This window comes from Haemorhous mexicanus, chromosome 29 (assembly GCF_027477595.1).
Source record: "Haemorhous mexicanus isolate bHaeMex1 chromosome 29, bHaeMex1.pri, whole genome shotgun sequence".
Classification (NCBI taxonomy): Eukaryota; Metazoa; Chordata; class Aves; order Passeriformes; family Fringillidae; genus Haemorhous; species Haemorhous mexicanus.
Window position 1 is genome coordinate 4,887,728 of NC_082369.1, and position 19,121 is coordinate 4,906,848.

At 68.5% G+C, this 19,121-nt stretch overlaps 1 protein-coding gene across 2 annotated transcripts; it reads left to right on the forward strand.

Moving 5' to 3' along the window:
- The first annotated feature begins 278 nt into the window (after positions 1 to 278).
- Positions 279 to 12,354, forward strand: MIDN (midnolin). Of its 2 annotated transcripts, XM_059869876.1 has the most exons (8): positions 279 to 419; positions 2,311 to 2,536; positions 3,546 to 3,633; positions 3,931 to 3,993; positions 8,543 to 8,929; positions 9,406 to 9,538; positions 9,646 to 9,948; positions 11,064 to 12,354. In XM_059869876.1, exons 2-8 carry the CDS (start codon positions 2,319 to 2,321, stop codon positions 11,324 to 11,326), a joined length of 1,455 nt encoding a protein of 484 aa, XP_059725859.1. In that variant the 5' UTR covers positions 279 to 419; positions 2,311 to 2,318; the 3' UTR covers positions 11,327 to 12,354. The 2 variants fall into 2 exon arrangements, with proteins under 2 accessions (XP_059725859.1, XP_059725860.1); XM_059869877.1 differs by lacking the exon at positions 279 to 419 and having other exon boundaries at positions 1,809 to 2,536.
- The last annotated feature ends 6,767 nt before the right edge of the window (positions 12,355 to 19,121 follow it).

A 19,121-nucleotide genomic window follows, 5' to 3' on the forward strand; every position in this document is an offset into this window, starting at 1 on the left:
GGGCTGGTACCGAGATTAGAGGACGGCGATCGGGATCCCGGGAGTGGGATCCGAACCGAGGGGCTAGGGGCTGGGACCCGCGGTACAGAACTGAGACCCTGGGGCAAAGAGCGGGACCCCCCGCGGGAGCAGGTGCGGTACCGCCGGGGCAGGGGCCGTGGCCGTTGCCGGGGCCGTTGCCGAGGCCAGACCGGTCCCTGCCCCCGCCAGGCTCCACCCCGGGCGGTGCGGGATAAAACTTCGGGCACCTCCCCGGCAGCTCCGCGTCAGGGCTGCGCTCGGACCGGCTGCAGCGCTCAGGAGGTGACACCGCACCCACCGCCACCTCCCCCCGGGACGTTTCTGGGGTCTCTCTCCCTCTTCCTGCCGCCGGAGGCAGCTGAGCTCCCGCCGCGCCGGGATCCGCGGGGCCGTGCTCGGTAAGTAGAGCCGTGCCGGGCTTGTGGGGGCCCGGGTAGGGCTTGGGGGGGATCCGCGGACCGGGACCGTGCCCTCTCGGTTGCTTTCCCCGGAGCGGGAGGGGTGGCCCCACTTCCCCGGGGCTCCCGAGGGGACGCACGGCAGAGCCCCTCTTCGGTTGTTCGGGAGCTCTGCTCACCCTCAGAGACCCTCCGTGTCCTCGGTCACCTGGAGCTTTGCCCGCCTCCGGGAAACGGGAACGGGATCGGTTCTCCTCGCTCCAGCTGTCGGAACCCCGGTGCTCCCGCCGCGTCCCGGGGAGCGGCTCCTCGCTCCCAAGACCCGGCGTTCTGGAGGGGGGGGGCTCCCCGGGCAGGGGCTCTTCATCCCGGTGGGCGAGCAGCGGCTCTGGGGCGCACCGCGGCCGGGCCGCCCGGTCGCTCGGTAAGGGCCAGCCGGTGTCTCGGTAAGGGCTCCCCGGCGCGCCGCCGGTGCGGCCCCCCCGGGCGCAGGAGGCGCAGCGGGGCCGGCAGAGGGCGCCCGCGCTTTGCTGACTCATAGCCCGCCCCCCCAACCCCCCCGTGCGGGTGCCGGGACGGGGCCCCGGGGCTGCGGGGTGTCCGTTCCACTCCCCGGGAGCCGGCAGGCGGGGCTTGGGTCTCTGGGGTGGAGGTTGCAGCTCCGGGACTGGGGAGGGGGGGGGGGGGAAGAGCGTGCCGGGGGGGTACAGGGGGCTTAACCCCTCACCGGGACAGTTCCCCGTAGCTGTAACGGCGTCACCGGGAGGGTGACCGGGCGGGTGCGTGCGACCGGGCGGGTGTGACCGGCCGCGGGTGACTGTGCATGTCCCCCCCGCCCTTTCCGCCTCTCTGTCCCGGCGTCACTCGGCTCCGGGGGCTCCAGCTCCCGCCCGGCCCCGCGGGCAGTCACCTCCCGCCGCGGCCTCCTCCGGTGCGGGGGCCGCTCACCGCCCCCGCCGCGGCGCTCCGGGCCGGCGCCTGCCTGTGTCCCGCGCCCACCCCTCCGTGGCGCCTCGCGCGCCAAGCCCGTGGGCTCTCCGGCGAGGAATATTCCCCGGGTACTACCGGAGCCCGACCGGACCCCCAAACCCCCCGCGCCCCTTTGTTGTGCGCCGGGATTATGAATGGCTCCAGGCGCGGCGCGAGGGCGCGCGGGGGGCGGGGCCGGGGCGGGGCCTGCGCGGCCGCGTGGGCGGGAGGAATCCGGACGGACCGCCCCGCCCACCGGGCCACGTGGGGAACCTGCGCCCGCCTCCCATTGGCCGCCACCGCGGATGTCTGGGCGCTCGGCGAGCTCCCATTGGCCGCGGCGGCCGGAGGAGCCGGAGTGAATGAGGGCGAGGCCCCGCCCTCGGGACGTTGCTACATTGTAACTTCCCTCCCCCCCCGGTGCTCCCACGGCAGCGCGAGCGGCGGCCGGTTCGGCGGGTCCGGCCCCAGAGAAGGGGGAGCGAGGCGGCCTCCCCGCCCCTCGCCGCGGCCTCGGGCCTCACCCCGCCCCCAGATACCCCGCACCGAGAGCACAGAGCGGCGGCGAGCAGAAAGAAAGGAGGCGGCAGGCAGGAGCAGGCAGCGCCGCTTCCACCACCCCCCCTTCCCGCAGCAGCCACCGGAGCGGGGCGAGAACGGGAGATTTTATATTTTTTTATTTTTATAGATATATATTTTTTTTATTTTCTCCGCCTGAGCTGCGGAGGGCACGGCCGGTGCAGCCCTGCTTGGGGACCCCCCTCCTAGCCGCTCCCCGCCTCCTCCCGGCCCCCGCCCGAGGCCTCAGCGCGTAGCCGGAGCTCCCGTGGGTCCCGCCGGGCGTGTGGCGGAGCGGGCACGGCTCCCTCCTTTGTCCGATCCCCCCGCCGCCCCCCGACACCGACCGCCGCTGCCCCCGCAGGTCGGCGGATGGACCCGCAGCCCGGCGCCAGGAGCTGCAGCCGCGGGGCTCCCGCCTGCGAGGTGGGGCCACCCGAACCCCCCATGAACCTCTACATCCACACCACCACCGGCACCCGCTATGAGCTCTCGGTGCCCGCCGAGGAGACGGTGGAGGGGCTGAAGCGTCGGCTGTCCCAGCGCCTCAAGGTGCCCAAGGAGCGTCTGGCGCTGCTGCACAAAGAGAGGTACGGCACGGCTCGGCACGGGGGGGGCTCGGCGCGGCTCGGGAGGCCCGGGGTCCACAGCCCTCCACAGCGGGGCTGGGCGCGGGGGCGGCCCCCTCGCACCGGGCTCGGCACCGCACAAAGGCTCCCGCCCCCTCCCCCTTCCCGGCCCCATTCCTGTGCGGGGCGGGGGGGGGGGGGGCAGCCCGGGGGGCCGCGGCGGGGGCGAGCGGGGGCCGGGCCGGAGGGAGGGAAGGAGGGAGTGGGGGCTCCGGGGCGGAGGGAGGGAGGGGGGCGCCGGGCCGGGCCGGGAGCGCGGCCGCCGCCCCCTCGCCCGGCCCTGCCGGGGCTCCTTTGTGGGCGGCGGGGCCCGGCCGTGCCCCGGCCCTTTGTTCTGGGCTCAGCCCCGGCGGCGGCGCGGCCCGGCCCCCCCCCCCGAGCCCCCAGCGCCGGGGGCGGCGGGGGGGCCTTTGTCTGCCGGGGGCCCGGGCCGAGGGGCTGCGCACCCCCCGCGTGGAGCGGGGCCCGCGTGGGGTCGGGCCGGGAGTAACTTGGAGAGTCTTTCCCGGATCAGGGAGGAAGGAGGGGGGGGACACACGGGGACACCGCATCCATCTGCCGGCACCCGCGGGGTTGAGGGAGCATGTTCCCAGCGCTGCCTCCCCCACCTACACTGGTCCCAACTTCTCTCTAATCGCCCCCCCAGTGGGCAGGTTTCCTGTGCCACGAACCCTGTGCTCCCACCCCCCCCGCCCTGCAGCTCAGCTCCTCTCTGACCCCTCAGCACTGCCCCGTACCCAGGGCAGGGGTGCCCTACACCGTGAGTTCCCCCGGGGGGCAGCTGAGCTGTGGGGTGCCAGGGTTCCCTCCTGCCTATGAAGGCTGGGAATTTCTTGAGGTGGGGGTGCTTGGGGGACTGTTGGTCCCCTGGGAGCAGCCAGACTTGCAGCTGGTGTCCCCCTCTGGTGTGTACCCTCTGGGGGAGCTGCCCGACCTGCACTGACCCTGCTTTTGGCATCTCCTCCCACAGCCGCCTCAGCTCTGGCAAACTGCAGGACCTGGGGGTCGTGGAAGGCAGCAAGCTGACACTGGTGCCCACCGTGGAGGCCGGCTTGATGGTGAGTGGCCTTTTCCTGCTGCTCCCTCCATCCCTCCCACTCGTCCCTGTCTATTATTAAAGCCCCGGGCAAGGATGAGGATGTGATGTGCTGGCAGCCCCGCGGCTCTGCTGCCCCAGCTCTTGCTGAGGAGGCAGTGCTGGGTTGGGCACGGCAGCAGGTTTAGTATTTCACTCCTTTCTCAGGGCTTGTGTAGAAATAGTGGAAGTGACATGTCATCCCTCCCTCCTGCTGCGGACGCCCCCTCCTTTGCTGCATTTGTAACGTTAATCCCCCCCCTCCTCCTTTTTTTTCCAGTCCCAGGCATCCAGGCCAGAACAGTCGGTGATGCAAGCTCTGGAAAGCTTAACTGAAACTCAGGTGAGGGGCTGGATGCCGGGGCAGGATGGAGACAAAGGCGGAGGGAGGGTGGGGAGGAAGGACAGCTGCGGCGGCCTCGCTTTGCTTCCCCTCCCAAAAGCTTTGGCGTTGGTGCCTCGCTGAGGTTTCACCTCCAGCAGGTCTGGGAGTGCTGAGGGTGGTGCCCGGGGCGGGCACCGTCACCCAGCGCAGCGCCGGGCTCGGGGAGGTCCCACGCCGGCAGCCCAAACAAGCCGGGAGCCGGGGAGGTGAAGTGACTCACTCAAGGTCACGCCGCAGGTTGGTGGCAGCGCCGGGCGGCTCAGAGCCCTGCCCGGGGGTGTGGGGCTGCAGCCCCCCCAAATGCCCACACTGGGGTGCAGGGAGCGGGCTGCCATCTGCCCACAGCTGTGACGGATGTCAAGGAGGCTGGCAGGACCATGCTGGGGGCTCGTGGGGCTGCAGAGCCTGGCTGCCCCCCCAGCACCCAAAGGGATTTTCCTGCTTTCCTTGGAGCTGTCCTTGGGGGTGCAGATTGGCTGTGCTGGGGTGTTCTGACCCTCTCCTTGTCTCTTGCTTGGTGGCCTTGTGCCAGGGCATGGAAGGGGCCAAGTGGGTGGCGTTGGTGGGGCCGTGGCTGAATTGCTGTGGAGTTGTTGGAGGGGGTGGGAAGCCCTCACTGCTGGGGGGTCTCAGCGGCGGGGCGGAAGCGTTCCCAGGGTGGGAGAGCCGTGGGTGAGCCGTGGGTGCGCGCGCAGCCGCCAGCTCCTGCCGCGAAGGTGGAATTTACCCCCAGCCATGCAGGCCCCGCTCCTTTGTTTTCCGTCTCTGTTACTGCTGTGAAACTCTTTCCTTCCTTTTTCTGGCCAATGCTGCAGCTTTGGTTTTTGAAGGGTTGGGTTTTTGAGCGTTTTTATAACCTGCCTTGCTGAATTCTGGGAAGGGGCTGAGCCCCATGTGGTGCCAGGGCTCAGAGAAGGGGCTGGTGGGGCGCTCTGTGCCCCCCGTGGGGATGTGGCAAGGGCCAGGCTGCCCTGCCTGCAGGGACCCGCAGTGCCCTTGGCTGCCCGGGGTGACCTTGACTTTTGGGAGCTGGTTTAACCCCAAGTGGGGGCTGGGGGGGCAAGCTTGGACTGGAGCCCTAGTGGAGCCCAAGTGCCAGATGCTGCTGGAGTGCCATGGAGAGGTTGCAAGGTGCTGCCCATCCCAGCTGGGCTGCAGAGCTGTGGGAGGGGGCTGGTTCTGGCAGCCTGGCGTGGCAGGTCACAGTGCACGTCCTGGCCTCAGGGCTGCAGATATTTCTGATGGGGCTGCGCAGCTCTGCTCCGTTGTGGGCAGCGAGGTGGGGTGGACTGGCGAGCCAGGAGCCTGTGGAGCTCAGGGTACCCCCCTGCAGAGGGCTGTGGCCCCCCCAGACCAAGCACGGCGAGCGAAGGAGGGTGGGTGGGCTCCGGTCTGGCAGCGGCTGCGGGAAGCGGCTCCGCACCTCCCTGCCCACCGCAGGTTCCTCCGGTTGGTGATTCAGGAAGCCAGGGCTGAGCAGGAGGAACCGCCAGCACCTGGGGGGCGGCGGAGGGGGGGGCAGGAAACCACTCCTCCCATTCATGCTTTGCTGGGCTCTGCCTGCGTCACGCAGCCTCCGGAGCACGGGGAGAGCTGAGCCGCTTCCTCTGGGGGCGGTGAGGGGGGGCCAGGGCGCTGCCACCCCCTCCCCAGCCTTTGGGGAAGTGACTGCCGGGCACGGGGGCTTCCTGGAAATGCTCCTGCACTTCCTTCCTCCCCACACGGCTGCCCCCGCTTTCCAGGGATGGCAGGCAGGCGTTGGGTCCCACTGCCGGCTCTTCCTTCCCCCAGTCCCTCTGCCCAGGAGTGCTGAGGGGGAGGAACAGAGGAGGGGGATGACACATCCTGCTCTTCCAGGGCTGGGGGAATGCGGCCAGGGGGCTCTGCCCCACTTGGCACAGACAAACCCCTGGGCACCAACGCAGGTGGCTGGATGGGGGGCCCAGCTGGAGACCCTGCAGGGGTTTGGGGGGGCATTTCCTGCTCCCCCTCCTCATCCTTGCCCTGGCCTTGCTTTTGCTATCTGGATCTCCTAGGATGGTTTCATTGTGCCTGTTTGGGGGTGCTGCCCTCCCCATCGGGGCAGGGGCTCCTTGGGGGCAGCTCCAGAGTTGGGGGCCCGGGGGTGCGGAGTGCTGCGGGCCGGGGTGACGCGGGGCCAGGCGTCGGAGCGAGGCGGGAATGCGGCGTTCTCTGAGTCATCGGCGTTTCTGAGAAGCAGTTGGGAGACACTTGCCCCATCCCCGCGGGCCCCGAGCCCGGTACGGTGCAGCTGAGCCCCCAAGGGCTTGGCAGAGTCCCAGGGGACCCCTAAGTGCGGGACTCTGGGGGGGGCTCGGTGGCCCCAGCCCCCTCTGCGAGGCTGTCCCGGCCCCCGCGGCGGAGCCGGCTGGGAGGGACGGGGTCCTCCCGGCGTGGGCGGCCGAGCGGGCGGCTGGGTGGGACGTGTTTGCATTGGAGCGGGCTGGTTTCGCCGGGGGGGGGGGAGGTTGGCAGCGGCGTGGGGGTGGGTGCTGGGAGCCCCGGGGCTGGGGCGCCGCGGGGACCGGGCGGGTTCCATGCCACGGCCCGGCCCCGGGGTCAGCGGGAGGCCGTGGGACCCCCGTGCGTGGGGATGGATGGAGGGGTGTTCTTGGCGCTGCTGGGAAGCGTCGGCAGCGCGGGCCTGGCCGGGTTGGGGTGCTCTGGTTTCTGCCGGCGCTGGCGAGGGGTCAGGCAGGGCAGGGGTGAGTCAGAGGGAGCGGGAGGCGGCCGCGGGGCCGGCTGACGTCAAGGGGCCCCGGGGAGGTGCACGGGGCTCCCCCAGGCACACCTGGGTGCAGAGCCAGGCCTGGAGGAGGATGGCAGGGGCTGGGATGGGGCTGTGAAGGAGCCCAGTGGGAGCAGGACCCAGCTGGGACCTCTTTGTACGCTTTGGTGAATGGTGCTTGGACCTGGTGTTGGGGTCCCTGTGTGAAATGCATCCCCTACAGTGGCTCAGAGAGCAGCAGCAGCCGTGGGGGACTCCATGCAGGGGCCAGAGGTGGCCGGAGCTGGGATGGGACCAAGCAGTGAGGATGGGGCTACCAGCCTGGCATTAGGCCACCAAGGCTGCTATGGGAAGGGAAACTGAGGCAGCTTGGGGGCTGGGGCGATGCTTTCCCGCGGCCAGGTGCTCTCTGTGCACGCACACGGGTGTGCACACGTGTGCCCATGTGCACGCCCGCCGTCCCCTCCCGCCCCCTTGCCCCGTAACCTCCGTGTCCAGAGCTGCAGCGTCTCCTTCCCGCCCACCCCTTCCTCTGCAGCCTCCGCCTGACACGCTCGGGGCTTTGCTGCTGGTATTTTTAAAGCTGCTTTTCCCACGGCTTCTCAGAAGCGGCCTCCGCGGCAGCGGGGCGTGGGGGAGCGGGGCCGGGGCTGGGGGGGGCCGGGGGGGGCCCTGCTCTGCCGTGCTGGGGACAGGGGATGCTGGGCCCCCACTGGGGACCCCTCGGTGGCTGCACCCCAAAGGTGCCGTGGGATGTGGGTGGGTGATATGCACATGACAGGCTGGGAAAGCTGTGCTCTAGAATAGTGAGGGGGGTGTGCAGTGGAAGGGGGGGGCATCGTCCCCATTAACCCGTCTGGGCTGGCAGGGGTGAGAGGCACAGCCCCCCTGCAGCGCACACGAGGGCAAGGGGGGGGCCCACGGCGGCTCTTGGCTGTCCCAGCCCCCCCTAGAATGTGGGGCAGTGCTTGGGGGGGCTCCTCTGTTCCCTGGCACAGCTGCCAAGTGATTTATGCAACTGGGGGGAGGCTGAGGGGTGTGAGCTGGGGGGTGGCAGGTGTTGGGCTTTGGGGGCCCCCCACAGCTGCAGCCTGGGGAGGGTCAGGCCCCAGCTCTTGTCTCCACGCTGCAGCTGCTCCATCACCTGCCGGAGCTGGAGCCTCTGGGCTGGGCAGGGCCTGTCCCCCACCCCCAGCTGCCTTGAGGGGGGGGAGGAGGGCGGGTGGGCTGCATTGCCTGAGTCACAATGGTGGGCACGCAGGGACCCGGCATGTCCTCACCTGCCCCTTCCTCGTGTCCCTGTGCCAGCAGGGGCACCCCCTTGAGCTGGGGGGGGACAAGCCCTCCTGCTGGCCCTTGGCCGAGCGTGTGGCTCTGAGCAGTCCCAGCTGTGGCCCCTGCCCGTCCCTGCCTGCCGGGATCAGCGCCGGGGAGGGCAGCCAGGCAGGCACAGCCACTCAGTGGTGGGGAATAAAGGGCAGGAAGGGCAGAAGGAAGAAAAATACCCCCTGGCACCATCAGCTGACGGAGCTGGCACCGGGCTGGGGTCGCTTGGGGACGGCAGCTGGGCTCGTCTGCCAGCCTGGCACGGGTGAGGGCCTGGGAAGGGCTGTGAAAGGGGGTCACCCCTTCTGTGCCCCAGTGACGCATCCCTACAGCCAAGGGAAACCTGTAGGGACAACCTACAGCATGAGGGGGGCAACCACCACCCCACCGCTTGTGCCATGGCTGATGAGGATTCTTTCTCTCTCTCCCCAGGTCAACGACTTCTTGTCGGGCCGGTCCCCGCTGACCCTGGCCCTGCGTGTGGGTGACCACATGATGTTCGTGCAGCTGCAGCTGGCGGCTCAGCAGAGCACCGGACAGCTCCAGCACCGACACCTCATTGCCAGCCGGGGCGAGGCGGGGGCCAACGCCAGCCCCCACTGCCGGACGCTGCACGGTGCCAGCGGCTCAGGCTTCGCCCGCATCCCCGTGGTGCCCTCGTGCCAGCAGAGCCCGGCCCCCAGCCCCACGCCCACCGCGCCGGCCCCCCCCATGTACTGTAATGCCCCTCACGCCGCTCCTGTCACCGCCGGGATGTTCCGGTCACACGGGGCCAGCACGCAGACGGTGAACAGCAGCGTGGTCTCCTCCTGCTCAGAGGTGAGTTTGGGGATGTCCTGGGGCCTTTGGGAAAGGGGGGGTGAAGCTGTGACTTTTTCCCAGCTCAGCCGTGGTCATGCCTGGCCCTTCCTCGGTTTCCTCATGTGTGGAAATGGGTTGTCCCCAGTCTGGCCTCCAGAATGTCCCCAGGTCCCAGGGAGGGGCTCAAGGACAGGGTGTAACCCAAGCTCTTATCCTGCCTGTCCTCACACCTTGCCTGTCGCCATGGGTGGACAGGAGCTGCTGCTGTTGCTTCCCTTTCCTCCTCACGCAGCACAGCAGGGTAGGGGGCCTGTCGGGACCCCCTGGGTGGTTCCTTGGATGCCAGGAGAACTGGGACCGGTGCCTGCTGCATCTCCCTGTCTGGGCTCTCCTGACCTGGCTTTTTGCGGGGTGGCAGAAGGTCAGGAGGAGCAGGGTTGTGTGCCCCACCAGACCCCTACCCCGAGGCTGATCCCATGTTTCTCCCCTCCCAGGTGGACTGTGGCTCCCGCAGCAGCAGCTCCCCGGGCAGCAGTCCGGCCCCCTCGGGCCGATCCCGCAAGCCCGGGGCGGTCATCGAGAGCTTTGTCAACCACGCGCCTGGGGTCTTCTCAGGGACCTTCTCCGGTAGGTGCTGCTGAACTGCCAGAGGGCTCTGAGGGCATGTTGGGGGCAATGGGGCTGTGGATCTGGGGGGGCTGCTTGTCTCACACCCACTTCTTCCCTGCCTCCAGGCACTTTGCACCCCAACTGCCAGGACAGCAGCGGGCGGCCGCGGCGGGACATTGGCACCATCCTGCAGATCCTCAACGACCTCCTCAGCGCCACGAGACACTACCAGGGCATGCCCCAGTCCCTGACACAGCTCCGCTGCCAGACGCAGTTCTCCTCCTCCTCCTCTTCTTCCTCCTCCTCGCCGCCTGCCTCTCCAGACCTCGCCACCAAAACTACCTCAGAGCCGCTGCCAGCGGCCGCCGCCCCCACCCTGCACCCCGTTGTCCAGTGCCAAAGCCAGATCCGGATGTGCAAGCCCAGTGGTGAGTCTGGCTGCCCTCGAGTGCAGAGGGGTTGGGGTGTGAGGCTGGTACCTCTTGGGGGTCCCTGGTCCATGGCTGGGATGAGCAGAGAGGGACTGGGAACTGGATGATTGACAGGTGTCAGTCGGAAGGGTCGCATGTTCCGGGACAATCAGCACCCCTGGGGACTCAGGGAGGTCCCCCCACCCACCCTGCATTGTCATCTCTGCCGAGCCCTGTGGGGACAAAGCGTCCCTGTGTGGGTGGGAGTGTGGGGGAGTGGCAGGTGTCTGTGGTGTCCGTGCTGCCCTGGGAGCTCAGGGTCTGACTCTGCTTGTGGGCAGAGGTTTTGGGGTCATGCAGACTCTGGCTCCCTCTTTCCAAACCCATCTCCTCACACTGGGGGTGAAGGTGGGCCTGGCTGGGGGGGGCCTGGCTGGAGCATTGCAGCAGCCCCCCCAGCATTTTTGGGTGCACACCTGTGAGCCCTGGGGCCAGAAGGTGTCGCAGGCACCCGTACCAGACCCCCTGTGATTTGCTTAGAGGAAAGAAGTGAAACCACCAGTGCTGGCTCAGCCCCCTCAGGGTTTGCTCTTCCTTCTTTTCTAGCCAGGGGTGGTCCAGGTCTCCACAGGGGGTGGCTCCATGCTGGCTCCAGCCCCTGCTGGTGTGGCTGGGTCTTCCACGGCCGCCCCCAGCTCTGCTCTAGGCCAGGACCCCTCCCCATTCATCCAGGGGGATAGAGGGGATGTGGTGGTGGGAACCCTGCACCCCAAAAAGGGCTGTAGGCCACTGGGGATCAGCCTGGTGCTGTGGTGGGCACCCTGTTTTTGGGATATCCAGTGGACTGTGCCATGGGGGGCTCCGTGATCCCCCCAGTATGTGGGTTAGGCCACCCTCCCGTAACCACCTCACCCTTTTCCTTTTGGAGGCCACCTGCTCTAGGTGTGTCCATTACCTGTGCCATTGGGGCCTACCTGCTGGGCTGTGGATCAGGACACCCCACCATGACCCATCCTTCTCCATCACAGAGGACACCCTGCCTGTTACAGGGACATCTACATGGGGCTGCCTGGGGGCTGGCATGTCCCCCCATGGCAGCCCCCCGTGACCCCCTTTGCCCTTCTCCCTTGCAGGGGACCGGCTGCGGCAGACGGAGAACCGGGCGACGCGCTGCAAGGTGGAGCGGCTGCAGCTGCTGCTGCAGCAGAAGCGGCTGCGGCGGAAGGCGCGGCGGGACGCCAGGGCTCCGTACCACTGGGTGCCCAACCGCAAGGCCGGGCGCACCAACAGCAACAGCAGCGTCTCCAGCGAGGGCAGCCTGGACCTGGACTTCGAGGACTCGGTCTGGAAGCCGGAGGTCAAGGCCGAGATGAAATCCGAGTTTGTCGTAGCATAGAGAGCCAGGGCCCCGGGGGACTGTGCCGGGGGGTCCCACTGGCTGGCCCCGCTTTGGGGAGGCAGCGCTGGCGTCGCGGGCCGGGGCTCCTCCAGATTTGCCGTCTCCTGCGACCGGACGTGTTGGGCCGACCTGTGTGTTAGGGGGAGCCCCCAATCCCGCTGCTGGGTCGGGTTTGGGGCGATGGGGAAGAGCAGCAGGAGCCGCCCCCTCCTTGCAGCCTCCCCAGTTGGGGGGTCCTGGCACCCGGGGGGGGCCCTGGGGTGTATCGAAGCTGCTGCTTTGCTGTGAAGAGGGGCACAGCCGGGTGGGCTCCGGCCCCACCTTGTGCCAGCCCACCCCGGTGCAGGCAGGAGGAGATGAAGTCTCTCTTGGAGGTGCTGGAGCCCCCCCGATTTGGGGGCCGTTTGTTTTCCTTCCCTTCTATATGTAGCATTGCTCGGCTGTGGGGCTGGGCCCCCCTGGGGGGACGTGTGCCTGGGCCCCACCGCCGCAGCCTGGGGAGGGGGGACGGGGGTGGGGGGGCTTTGTTTTTTGGGGGGTGTTAATTTTGTTTGGGGAGGGAGAAGCCAAGGCGCCTTCCCTCCGCGGCCGAGCCCAACTTCCGAGTCCCTGGACTCCTTCCCACCCGCCGCTTGGGTGGTTGGATTTTTTTTTCTTTTTTAACTTAAAAAAAAAAAAAAGAAGAAAAAAAAAAAGAAAAAACCCTGAATAAATAACCCCAAACTCGGTCCCGGCTGCAGGGCCGGTATTTATAGACATTAATGACCCGACTGAGCCAATACTGACATAGTCTTCATAGGCCGTAGGATCCTTTTTCTCGTCCGACTTGGATTTTTTTCCGTCAGGATCTGTGCAAATAGAGCCCCCACGTGATGTGTTTTTTGTCTGTAAAAGTCTTTTTTTTTTTTTTTTTTTTTTTGTGTGTGTGTTTTGGGGAAAGGGGGGCGGGGGGAAGAGTAAGGCTTTTTCGGTCTTTAATATTTTATTTTTTATTTTTGAAATAAATTTGGGCAGTCTGGATGCAATCGTGTCTGGTGTCAGTGTGGGGAGACAGGAGGTGCTTGGGCCACCCCAGCAGTGTCAGAGGGACAGGCACAGCCACAAGTGCCCCATACCTGTGCACGTACCTGCTCAGCACCCACACGTGTGTGTACCTGCAGGAGGAAGGAGGGGAGTGATGCCCCATCCTCCCTGGCAGGGGGAACAGGTCTGGGGTCTCCTTGAGGTGTTTTCAGCACTCTGTGGGTGCCAGACCCCAACCTGTGGCTGCTCATCTGACTCGGTGCTCCAGTCTCGTCCCACTGGCCACTGCCTGGAGGAGCTGGGCCGGTTGCACCAGCCAGGCTGGCCTTGAGTGCCAGCTCCCTGCCAGCTCCCTCCCTCCCTCCTGCGTCACGGCGGGGTGGCTGCGGGCCGGGGCGGGGGGGTTGGTGGCCATGAATGTGGCCATGCCTCAGTTTCCCCACCTGCCCTTGCCCCGGGAAAGGTGATGGGGTGGGGTGGCCGTGGGGATGTGTCAGCATCATCTCACCCATGCAACCCTTTTCCTGCAGCCCCCAGCATCCCTGGGAGGAAGCTGGAGGCTGGGGGGGCTCGGGGGGTTGGTTGCTGTGGGGGGACACTGTGGGCTGGGACGCCCCCGGAGCCGTGCTGTGACACCTATGTGGTGACACTGTCACATCCAGGTGACACCTGGGGCGGGGTGAATCCTGACTGGGCGCTGAGCTGTGGAGCTGTTATGTGGGGAAGGGGCAGGAGTGGCTGCCCGCGTCCCCTCTGCCATGTCCCAGCTTTGTCCCCGGGGCTGGGGACAGAACAATCCAGAGCTCCGCGGGACCCTCAGCACCTCACAGACAGGATGGGAAGCGAGTGGATCTTCCCATGGGGGGCCCAGTGTGGGCTGGGGAAGGGGGCTTGGCCGGACCCTGAACTCCCAGGAGCAGCCGAGAGCCGGAGGAAGCCGGGAGGGAGCGGAAGCAGCTCAGGTTCCTGCGGTGACTCTGTGCCGCACCGGGCACCCTGCGCCCCGCTTTGACGTCATTTCGGGTAGAGCAGACCTCGGGCTCCCCCCCCTACAGCCCCTGCACCCCCCCCACACCCCCGGCCCGTGCCAAATTTGGCAACGGGAAGAGCCGCCGACCGCGGCAGGAGCAGCACGGCCCTTGTAAGGCAATGGCTGGTGGGAGGGCACGCGGGGGACACGCACACGCGTGTGCACACAGGGACAGGCGCCAGCAGCCATGCACGCCGGGGACACGCAAACCCTCCCGCTGTGAGTGCTCCCCTGGAGAGCCCCCACTCCATCCTTGGGAGGTCCCAACAGCTGCTGCCTCCGCATGGGCTCAGCTCAGAGTTTAGGGGGTCATGGGGGAGCAGGGGTGCTGCAGGGTGTGAGCTGGGACAGGCCTGGCCCCCAAGCCATGGCTTGGCTTCATGGCACAGGACGGAGCAGCACCCGCAGGAGGTGTCTGTGGCACAGAGAGACAAGGCAGGGCACGGGGCATTGTGCCACACCACAGGGTGACATCACCACGCCCAGGGCCCCCAGATGCTGCTGATTACAGGGGGGCCACCGGTGGTGGGTGAGGCTGGGCAGAGCCCTCACTACTCAGCCCAGCTGTTGGCGTGGTTCACACCCCCTGCACCCCATCCTGGCTCCTCTCCCCACTGCCCCCAGCCCTGCCCGGCAGCCAGCATTGCTGCCAGGCTGTGCTCATCCCAGTGCCCCCAGTATGAAGCAATCCACAGCACCAGCGTTGTGCCTGCGGTGCGGTGCCCGCTGTGGGGGCAGCGTGGGTGTCACCTGGCAGGTGTGTCCGTGCACCCACAGCCAGTGGGTGGGGACAGCTGGACTGGGTGCCCCCCTTGTCCCTCTGCCCAGCCCTTGCCGCAGAGGGCGTGCCAGGAAACACCCACAGCTGCAGTGGCTCCCAGGGCTCCCGGCACGCCCGTGGGCTCTGTGCACGCCCACGGTGCCGGCCGTGCCGCGGCCCCGCGGTGCCGGGCACACCCCGGCACAGGCATGCGTGGGATTGCACCTCAAGCCTTGCACGCCCAGCCCTTGCACACCCACCCGCTGCACCCTGCACCCCACAAACCCACCCGGCCTCCTCGCAGCGCCTGCCCACACCCCCCAGCCTGCAAACACGCGTGTGAACCCCGCGTGTGCCCGTGAACCCTGCGGCCAAGGGCGGTGGCCGTGCCTTGTGCGCCCACCGCGTGTCCCCACGGCCATGGGACCCCCGCGGCCGCCTCCAGCCCCTCGTGGCGTTGGGAACACCACGAAGCCCCAGCCCCGCAGCCCCCTGGAATCCCTCCGGCTGCACCCGGCGCTGGCTGCGGGCGAGAGACGGGGCTGGCGCGGCAGTGCCAGACGCCGGGTGGGCGACGTGCTGCCGCGTGTCCCTGGCACGAGTTGGGAACACGGCGTCTGCCGCAGCGGGGTCCCGGCTGGGGGCGAGCCCAGGCCCCCGCGTGGGGCTGCACACGGTCCCCCCACCACCCGGCTGTGGGGCACCCGCCAAGGCTGGGGCACCCATGGGTGCCCTCTGGATGTCCCTGAGGGTGCAGAGGGCCTCTGAAGGGCTGAGCCCCCACGCCAGGTCCCGGTGCTGCTGTGGGGCCGGGCTGTGGGCAGGCAGTGCTGCTGTGGGGTGCAGAGGAGGCCGCGGGGGGGGGCCGGGAGCTGCCGGAGCAGGGATGGATCCTGGAATTAAAAACATTCCAGGAACTGACTTTGAACCAGATAAAATAACAAGCGCCGTGAGGAATGTCTCACCCCGCCCACCAGCCGCGGCCCCACGGCGCTCCCCACAGGCTCCCATTGCCCCACACGTGTCCGCGGGCCCTTGCACACGCGTGTGCACGCAGAGCTTGCAGCCAATGTGCACACGCATACAGCACAGCCCGGCTCCAGGGGCAGGGATGCCGGCGTGCCCAGACTGCTGGGGGTTCTGGGGATCTCTGAGGAGGCTGAACACCCCGGCTGCTCTGAGGGGCTGCAGCACACCGGGGCTGGGCTGTGGGGATGCACACACGGCCGGGGTGCAGTGCACACGCACACGCGTGGAACACAGCCGGACACGCGTGGCTATGCGTACACAGCAGCCCTCCCACCCTGGCCCTGACCTTGGCCCCCTCCCAGCCCCTCGTGGGGCAGAGGGTCCCCGCGTGGCCTCCCCAACCCCGGGGCCTCCCCGGCTCCCCCAGCCTGGCCGGCAGCCGCGGCCAGAGAAGCCCGGCGTGCATAGGCGGTGACATCACGGGGGCGGCGGGCCCGGGGGCGCAGAGCCAGCCCACCCCCGCGGACCCCCCCACCCGCCGGGGCCGAGGTCGCAGCGGGGCCGGAGCAGCAGCAGGAGCTGCGCTGGGAACCGGTTCTGTTTGCACTGCGCGTCCCAGCCTGGCTGCCTGCCCTGGACAGCAACAAAAAACCCAAATCTTCCTTTTCCCCTCCTTTTGTAGAACACCCCAAAAGCATCTCTCAGCTGAGGTGTTTTGGGAGGGTACACCGGCTTAGCTCCCCCCTTTGCCCCCCATTCACATCCACAGAGGATGGTGCTTATATGGCCCCAGTGACAGTGGCATGGTTGAGGGGTCGCTCCTGTGTGACCCTGCCCCCACAGCCTGTGCCGTGGGGGTCTCGTCCCCACACCGTGGCCCCGGGCAGTGGGGCCGGCGCAAACACGGGGCTGATGGGGACACGGGGCCAGAGGGCATCGCCGGTGTGTCACCGTGTTTACGAGGACCTCGAGGAGCTCTCGTGACGTCCGTGCTGGTCCTGCCAGCCCAGGCCCTGCCAGGTGGCACAGTGCCACCACCGCCACGCTACCCTCCGGCCACTGCTCAGATTTTCGGGGCTGGCACGGGGCCACCTGGCCCGTGGACCCCGGTGGCGAGGGGGGGCACGGAGCAGGGTGTCCCGTCCCCCCCCTCCCCGTGACAATGTCACAATGTCACAATGCACCGTGCGAGCGGCAGATGGGGCGTGCGCGGGGCTATTTATAGCAGCGGGACCCACAGGTAGCGACGGTGCGTCAGCGCGGTGACGCAGCCCCGGCGACGCTCGGCCGCACGCCCCCGCAACCGGCTCCCGGCCCCCCCCTCGAGCCCCCGAGGAACGGGGGAGGTCCCCACGTGCGCTGGGCACAGCTGAAGGATGCTCAGCCCTTGGCTGCGCTGTGCGGAGGGGGGAGGTTGAGAGGGGTATGTGCCTGCACCGCCCCCAAATCCATATGTGCGTGTACATGTGTGTGCGTGTGTGTGTGCACATGGTCACTGAGAGTGGATGCTGCCTCTCTGCGTGTCCCAAGCTGCGTGTGTCACTGCGTGTTCCCACGCATGTCACCGCGTGTGCCCGCTCCTGTGTCCCCCAGGTGCATGAAGCGCTGGGTTGATCTGCACGCTCGCGTCGCTGCGTGTGCCTGTACGCGGCCACACGCGCGTGGTTCTGCTCCGTGCACATGCTGTGTGTGTGGCCGTGGCGTGTCTCTGCGTGCGCGCGTGGCCGCGGTGGCCGGGGGTGACTCAGCCCCCAGGCAGCCCAGGAATGCCCCCTCCCCACCCTCTCCCCGCCCCTGGCTTGTGCTGGGAACGGACTGTCCTGGGGGACGGTGACACCCAGGGCTGACCCAGACCCTGCTGGGAAGATGAGGCGGTGCCCTCTCCGCTCCGCTCCCCCATCCTGCCCTCCCCGCCTCCATCCTGCCCCCCCTCCCATCCTGCCTTCTGGGAACCGCTTACAGGGGCGGAGGTGAGGGGTCAGGGCAGGCTGGGCAGGCCTGGGGCCCTGCAGGGAGAGGACGCGCAGGAGCCGAGGCTCCCCTAGGGACTCCCCCACCCCTCCCCCCCCCGCCCGCTCTGCCGTGGGTACTCCAGAGCCCGGCAGGGCATCCCAGAGCTGGGGTCCCCTTGGAAGTCCCAGCAGCAACCCCCACGCATGACCGGGATCAGCCCTGGGGGTACCCAGGCCAGGGGTGCACGAAGTGGGGTCCAGCTTTGGAGCCCGTCGGCCACCGGGGCGTCAAGGTCTGGGGCTGCCCTGGCCGGGGCCACAGTCAGGTCCTGCCCCGTTCCCCTCCGCTCGGGGAATCCGGGCCGGGTGTTTCCGCCGGCCCCCTGCCCGCCGCGACGGCAAAGCCCGGCCCGGATGCCCAGGCAAGGAGCGGGACAGCACTCGTGGGTACCCCGCGAGTTCCCGACACAGCTCCGGTCGCAGCTCGGAGGGGCTCGGAGCGGGCGGGGGCTTCCGGGAGATTGGCGGTCCCGGCCGGGAGGAGGGGCCGGCCCCAGGCTCCGCTCCGTGCTCCTCGATCCGTCCCGGACTTTCCGCGCTCCCGGCCCCGCTCGTTCATTCATAGATCGCGCGCGCTCCCGGCCCATTCATCCCGGCGCGCGGGGAGCTCCGTTACCGTGGCAACCGCCCCCCCCCCTCCCCCCCGCTCCCACGGCACAGCCGGAGCGCTGGAGGGGCCGGGGGCCGTGCCGGGGTCCGGGTGCCTCTCTATGTGCGGGGGGGTTCCTGGCGACAGGAGCCCGGGGGGCTGCGCCCGGGGGTCCCCTCGTTCGTTCGGCTGCAGGCGGGGGGGGGCTCCGGCCGGCTCAGCCCCGCCGAGGCTCGGGCAGCGGCTGCCACGTCGGCGGGGGCGGCCCCCCTTCGCTCCCCCGGGCTGGGGCAGGAGCCCGGCCCCGGCGGTTTCCATCGTGGGCCGGGCTTGGCGCAGCTTAACCTTGAGGATCCCTCCCCACCCCCCAATTCCCACTCCACCCACCCCCCCTCCCCACCCCCCCGTCTCTGGTTGTGGCGCTGAGCTCCGGCTCTGCAGAGTGCAATTTCCCCACCCCCCCCAAAGCGGTGGGGACCCCCCCAAGAGGGGCGGGGTACAGCGAGTGCCAGTGGGTGCGAGAGCTGTGGGTGCGAACTGCCAGGTGGCAAAGTGCGGGTGTCCCAGCGCTGCATGTGAGGGTGGGTACAGGTCACATGTGTGCACCCACGGCTGCGTGTGTGGGGGGGGTTGTGCAGACCCTGCTGCCCTCCTTCCGTGCACCCCAGATTCAACTGTGTGGGGAGGACAGATGCGGTGCTGCGGGCATCTATTGCACAGGGCTCTGCGTGGGTGGTTGCAGAAAGCTCTGGCATGCAGCAGGGGCACAGCAGGGATCTGCAGCCGGACAAAGTTTCCCAACATCCTCTTCCTCCTCTCCAGGTTCGAGGTTGAGGAGCCACAGCCTCAGGTGCGGGAGAAACTGCTGCTGCAACCCCACAGGTGAGCCCCAGCCCCCACAGGCTCCAGCCCACGAGCCGATGTACAAACGTGACAGGGCTCCAGGTCAGCGTGGGGCTGAGCGTGGATCCGCGCACTGCCGCACTCGTGTGTGCTTTGCACAGACGTGTTCTCCCGAATTTGTGCATGTGGAGGACATGGGCATTCCAAGACCCCGGGTGCGCGCACACGTGTTGGTGCTTGTGCCCTCGGGCACGTCTCTGTGTGTGTTCGCACCGATCCCACGGACGGGGAAGGTGTGCAGGGCCCCCTACACGCGGGGGTTGCCCTCACATGCAGCCGTGTGCGCGTCGCGGGCTCCGCACGCCGGAGCCGGGCGCCTGGCGCTGCCGGGATGACTCACGGGCTCGCAGAGGAAGCCGTGACTCAGTGATGGATTCCTGCCGCTCCCCATCCCCCGGCCGCTCCGGCCAGCGCGGCCACGTGGAACCCGCGGGACCTTCGGCCGGCCCTGCGGGACGCGGGTGGTGCTGCTGGGGGTCCCCGTGGGGCTGCTCGGGGCCGTGCTG

Coding starts and splice junctions, on each gene's coding strand:
- MIDN (XM_059869876.1), top strand. CDS start 2,319: ATGGACCCGCAGCCCGGCGCCAGGAGCTGCAGCCGCGGGGCTCCCGCC. Junction 3,994..8,542: donor AAAGCTTAACTGAAACTCAG/GTGAGGGGCTGG, acceptor CTCTCTCCCCAG/GTCAACGACTTCTTGTCGGG. Junction 8,930..9,405: donor TGGTCTCCTCCTGCTCAGAG/GTGAGTTTGGGG, acceptor CTCCCCTCCCAG/GTGGACTGTGGCTCCCGCAG.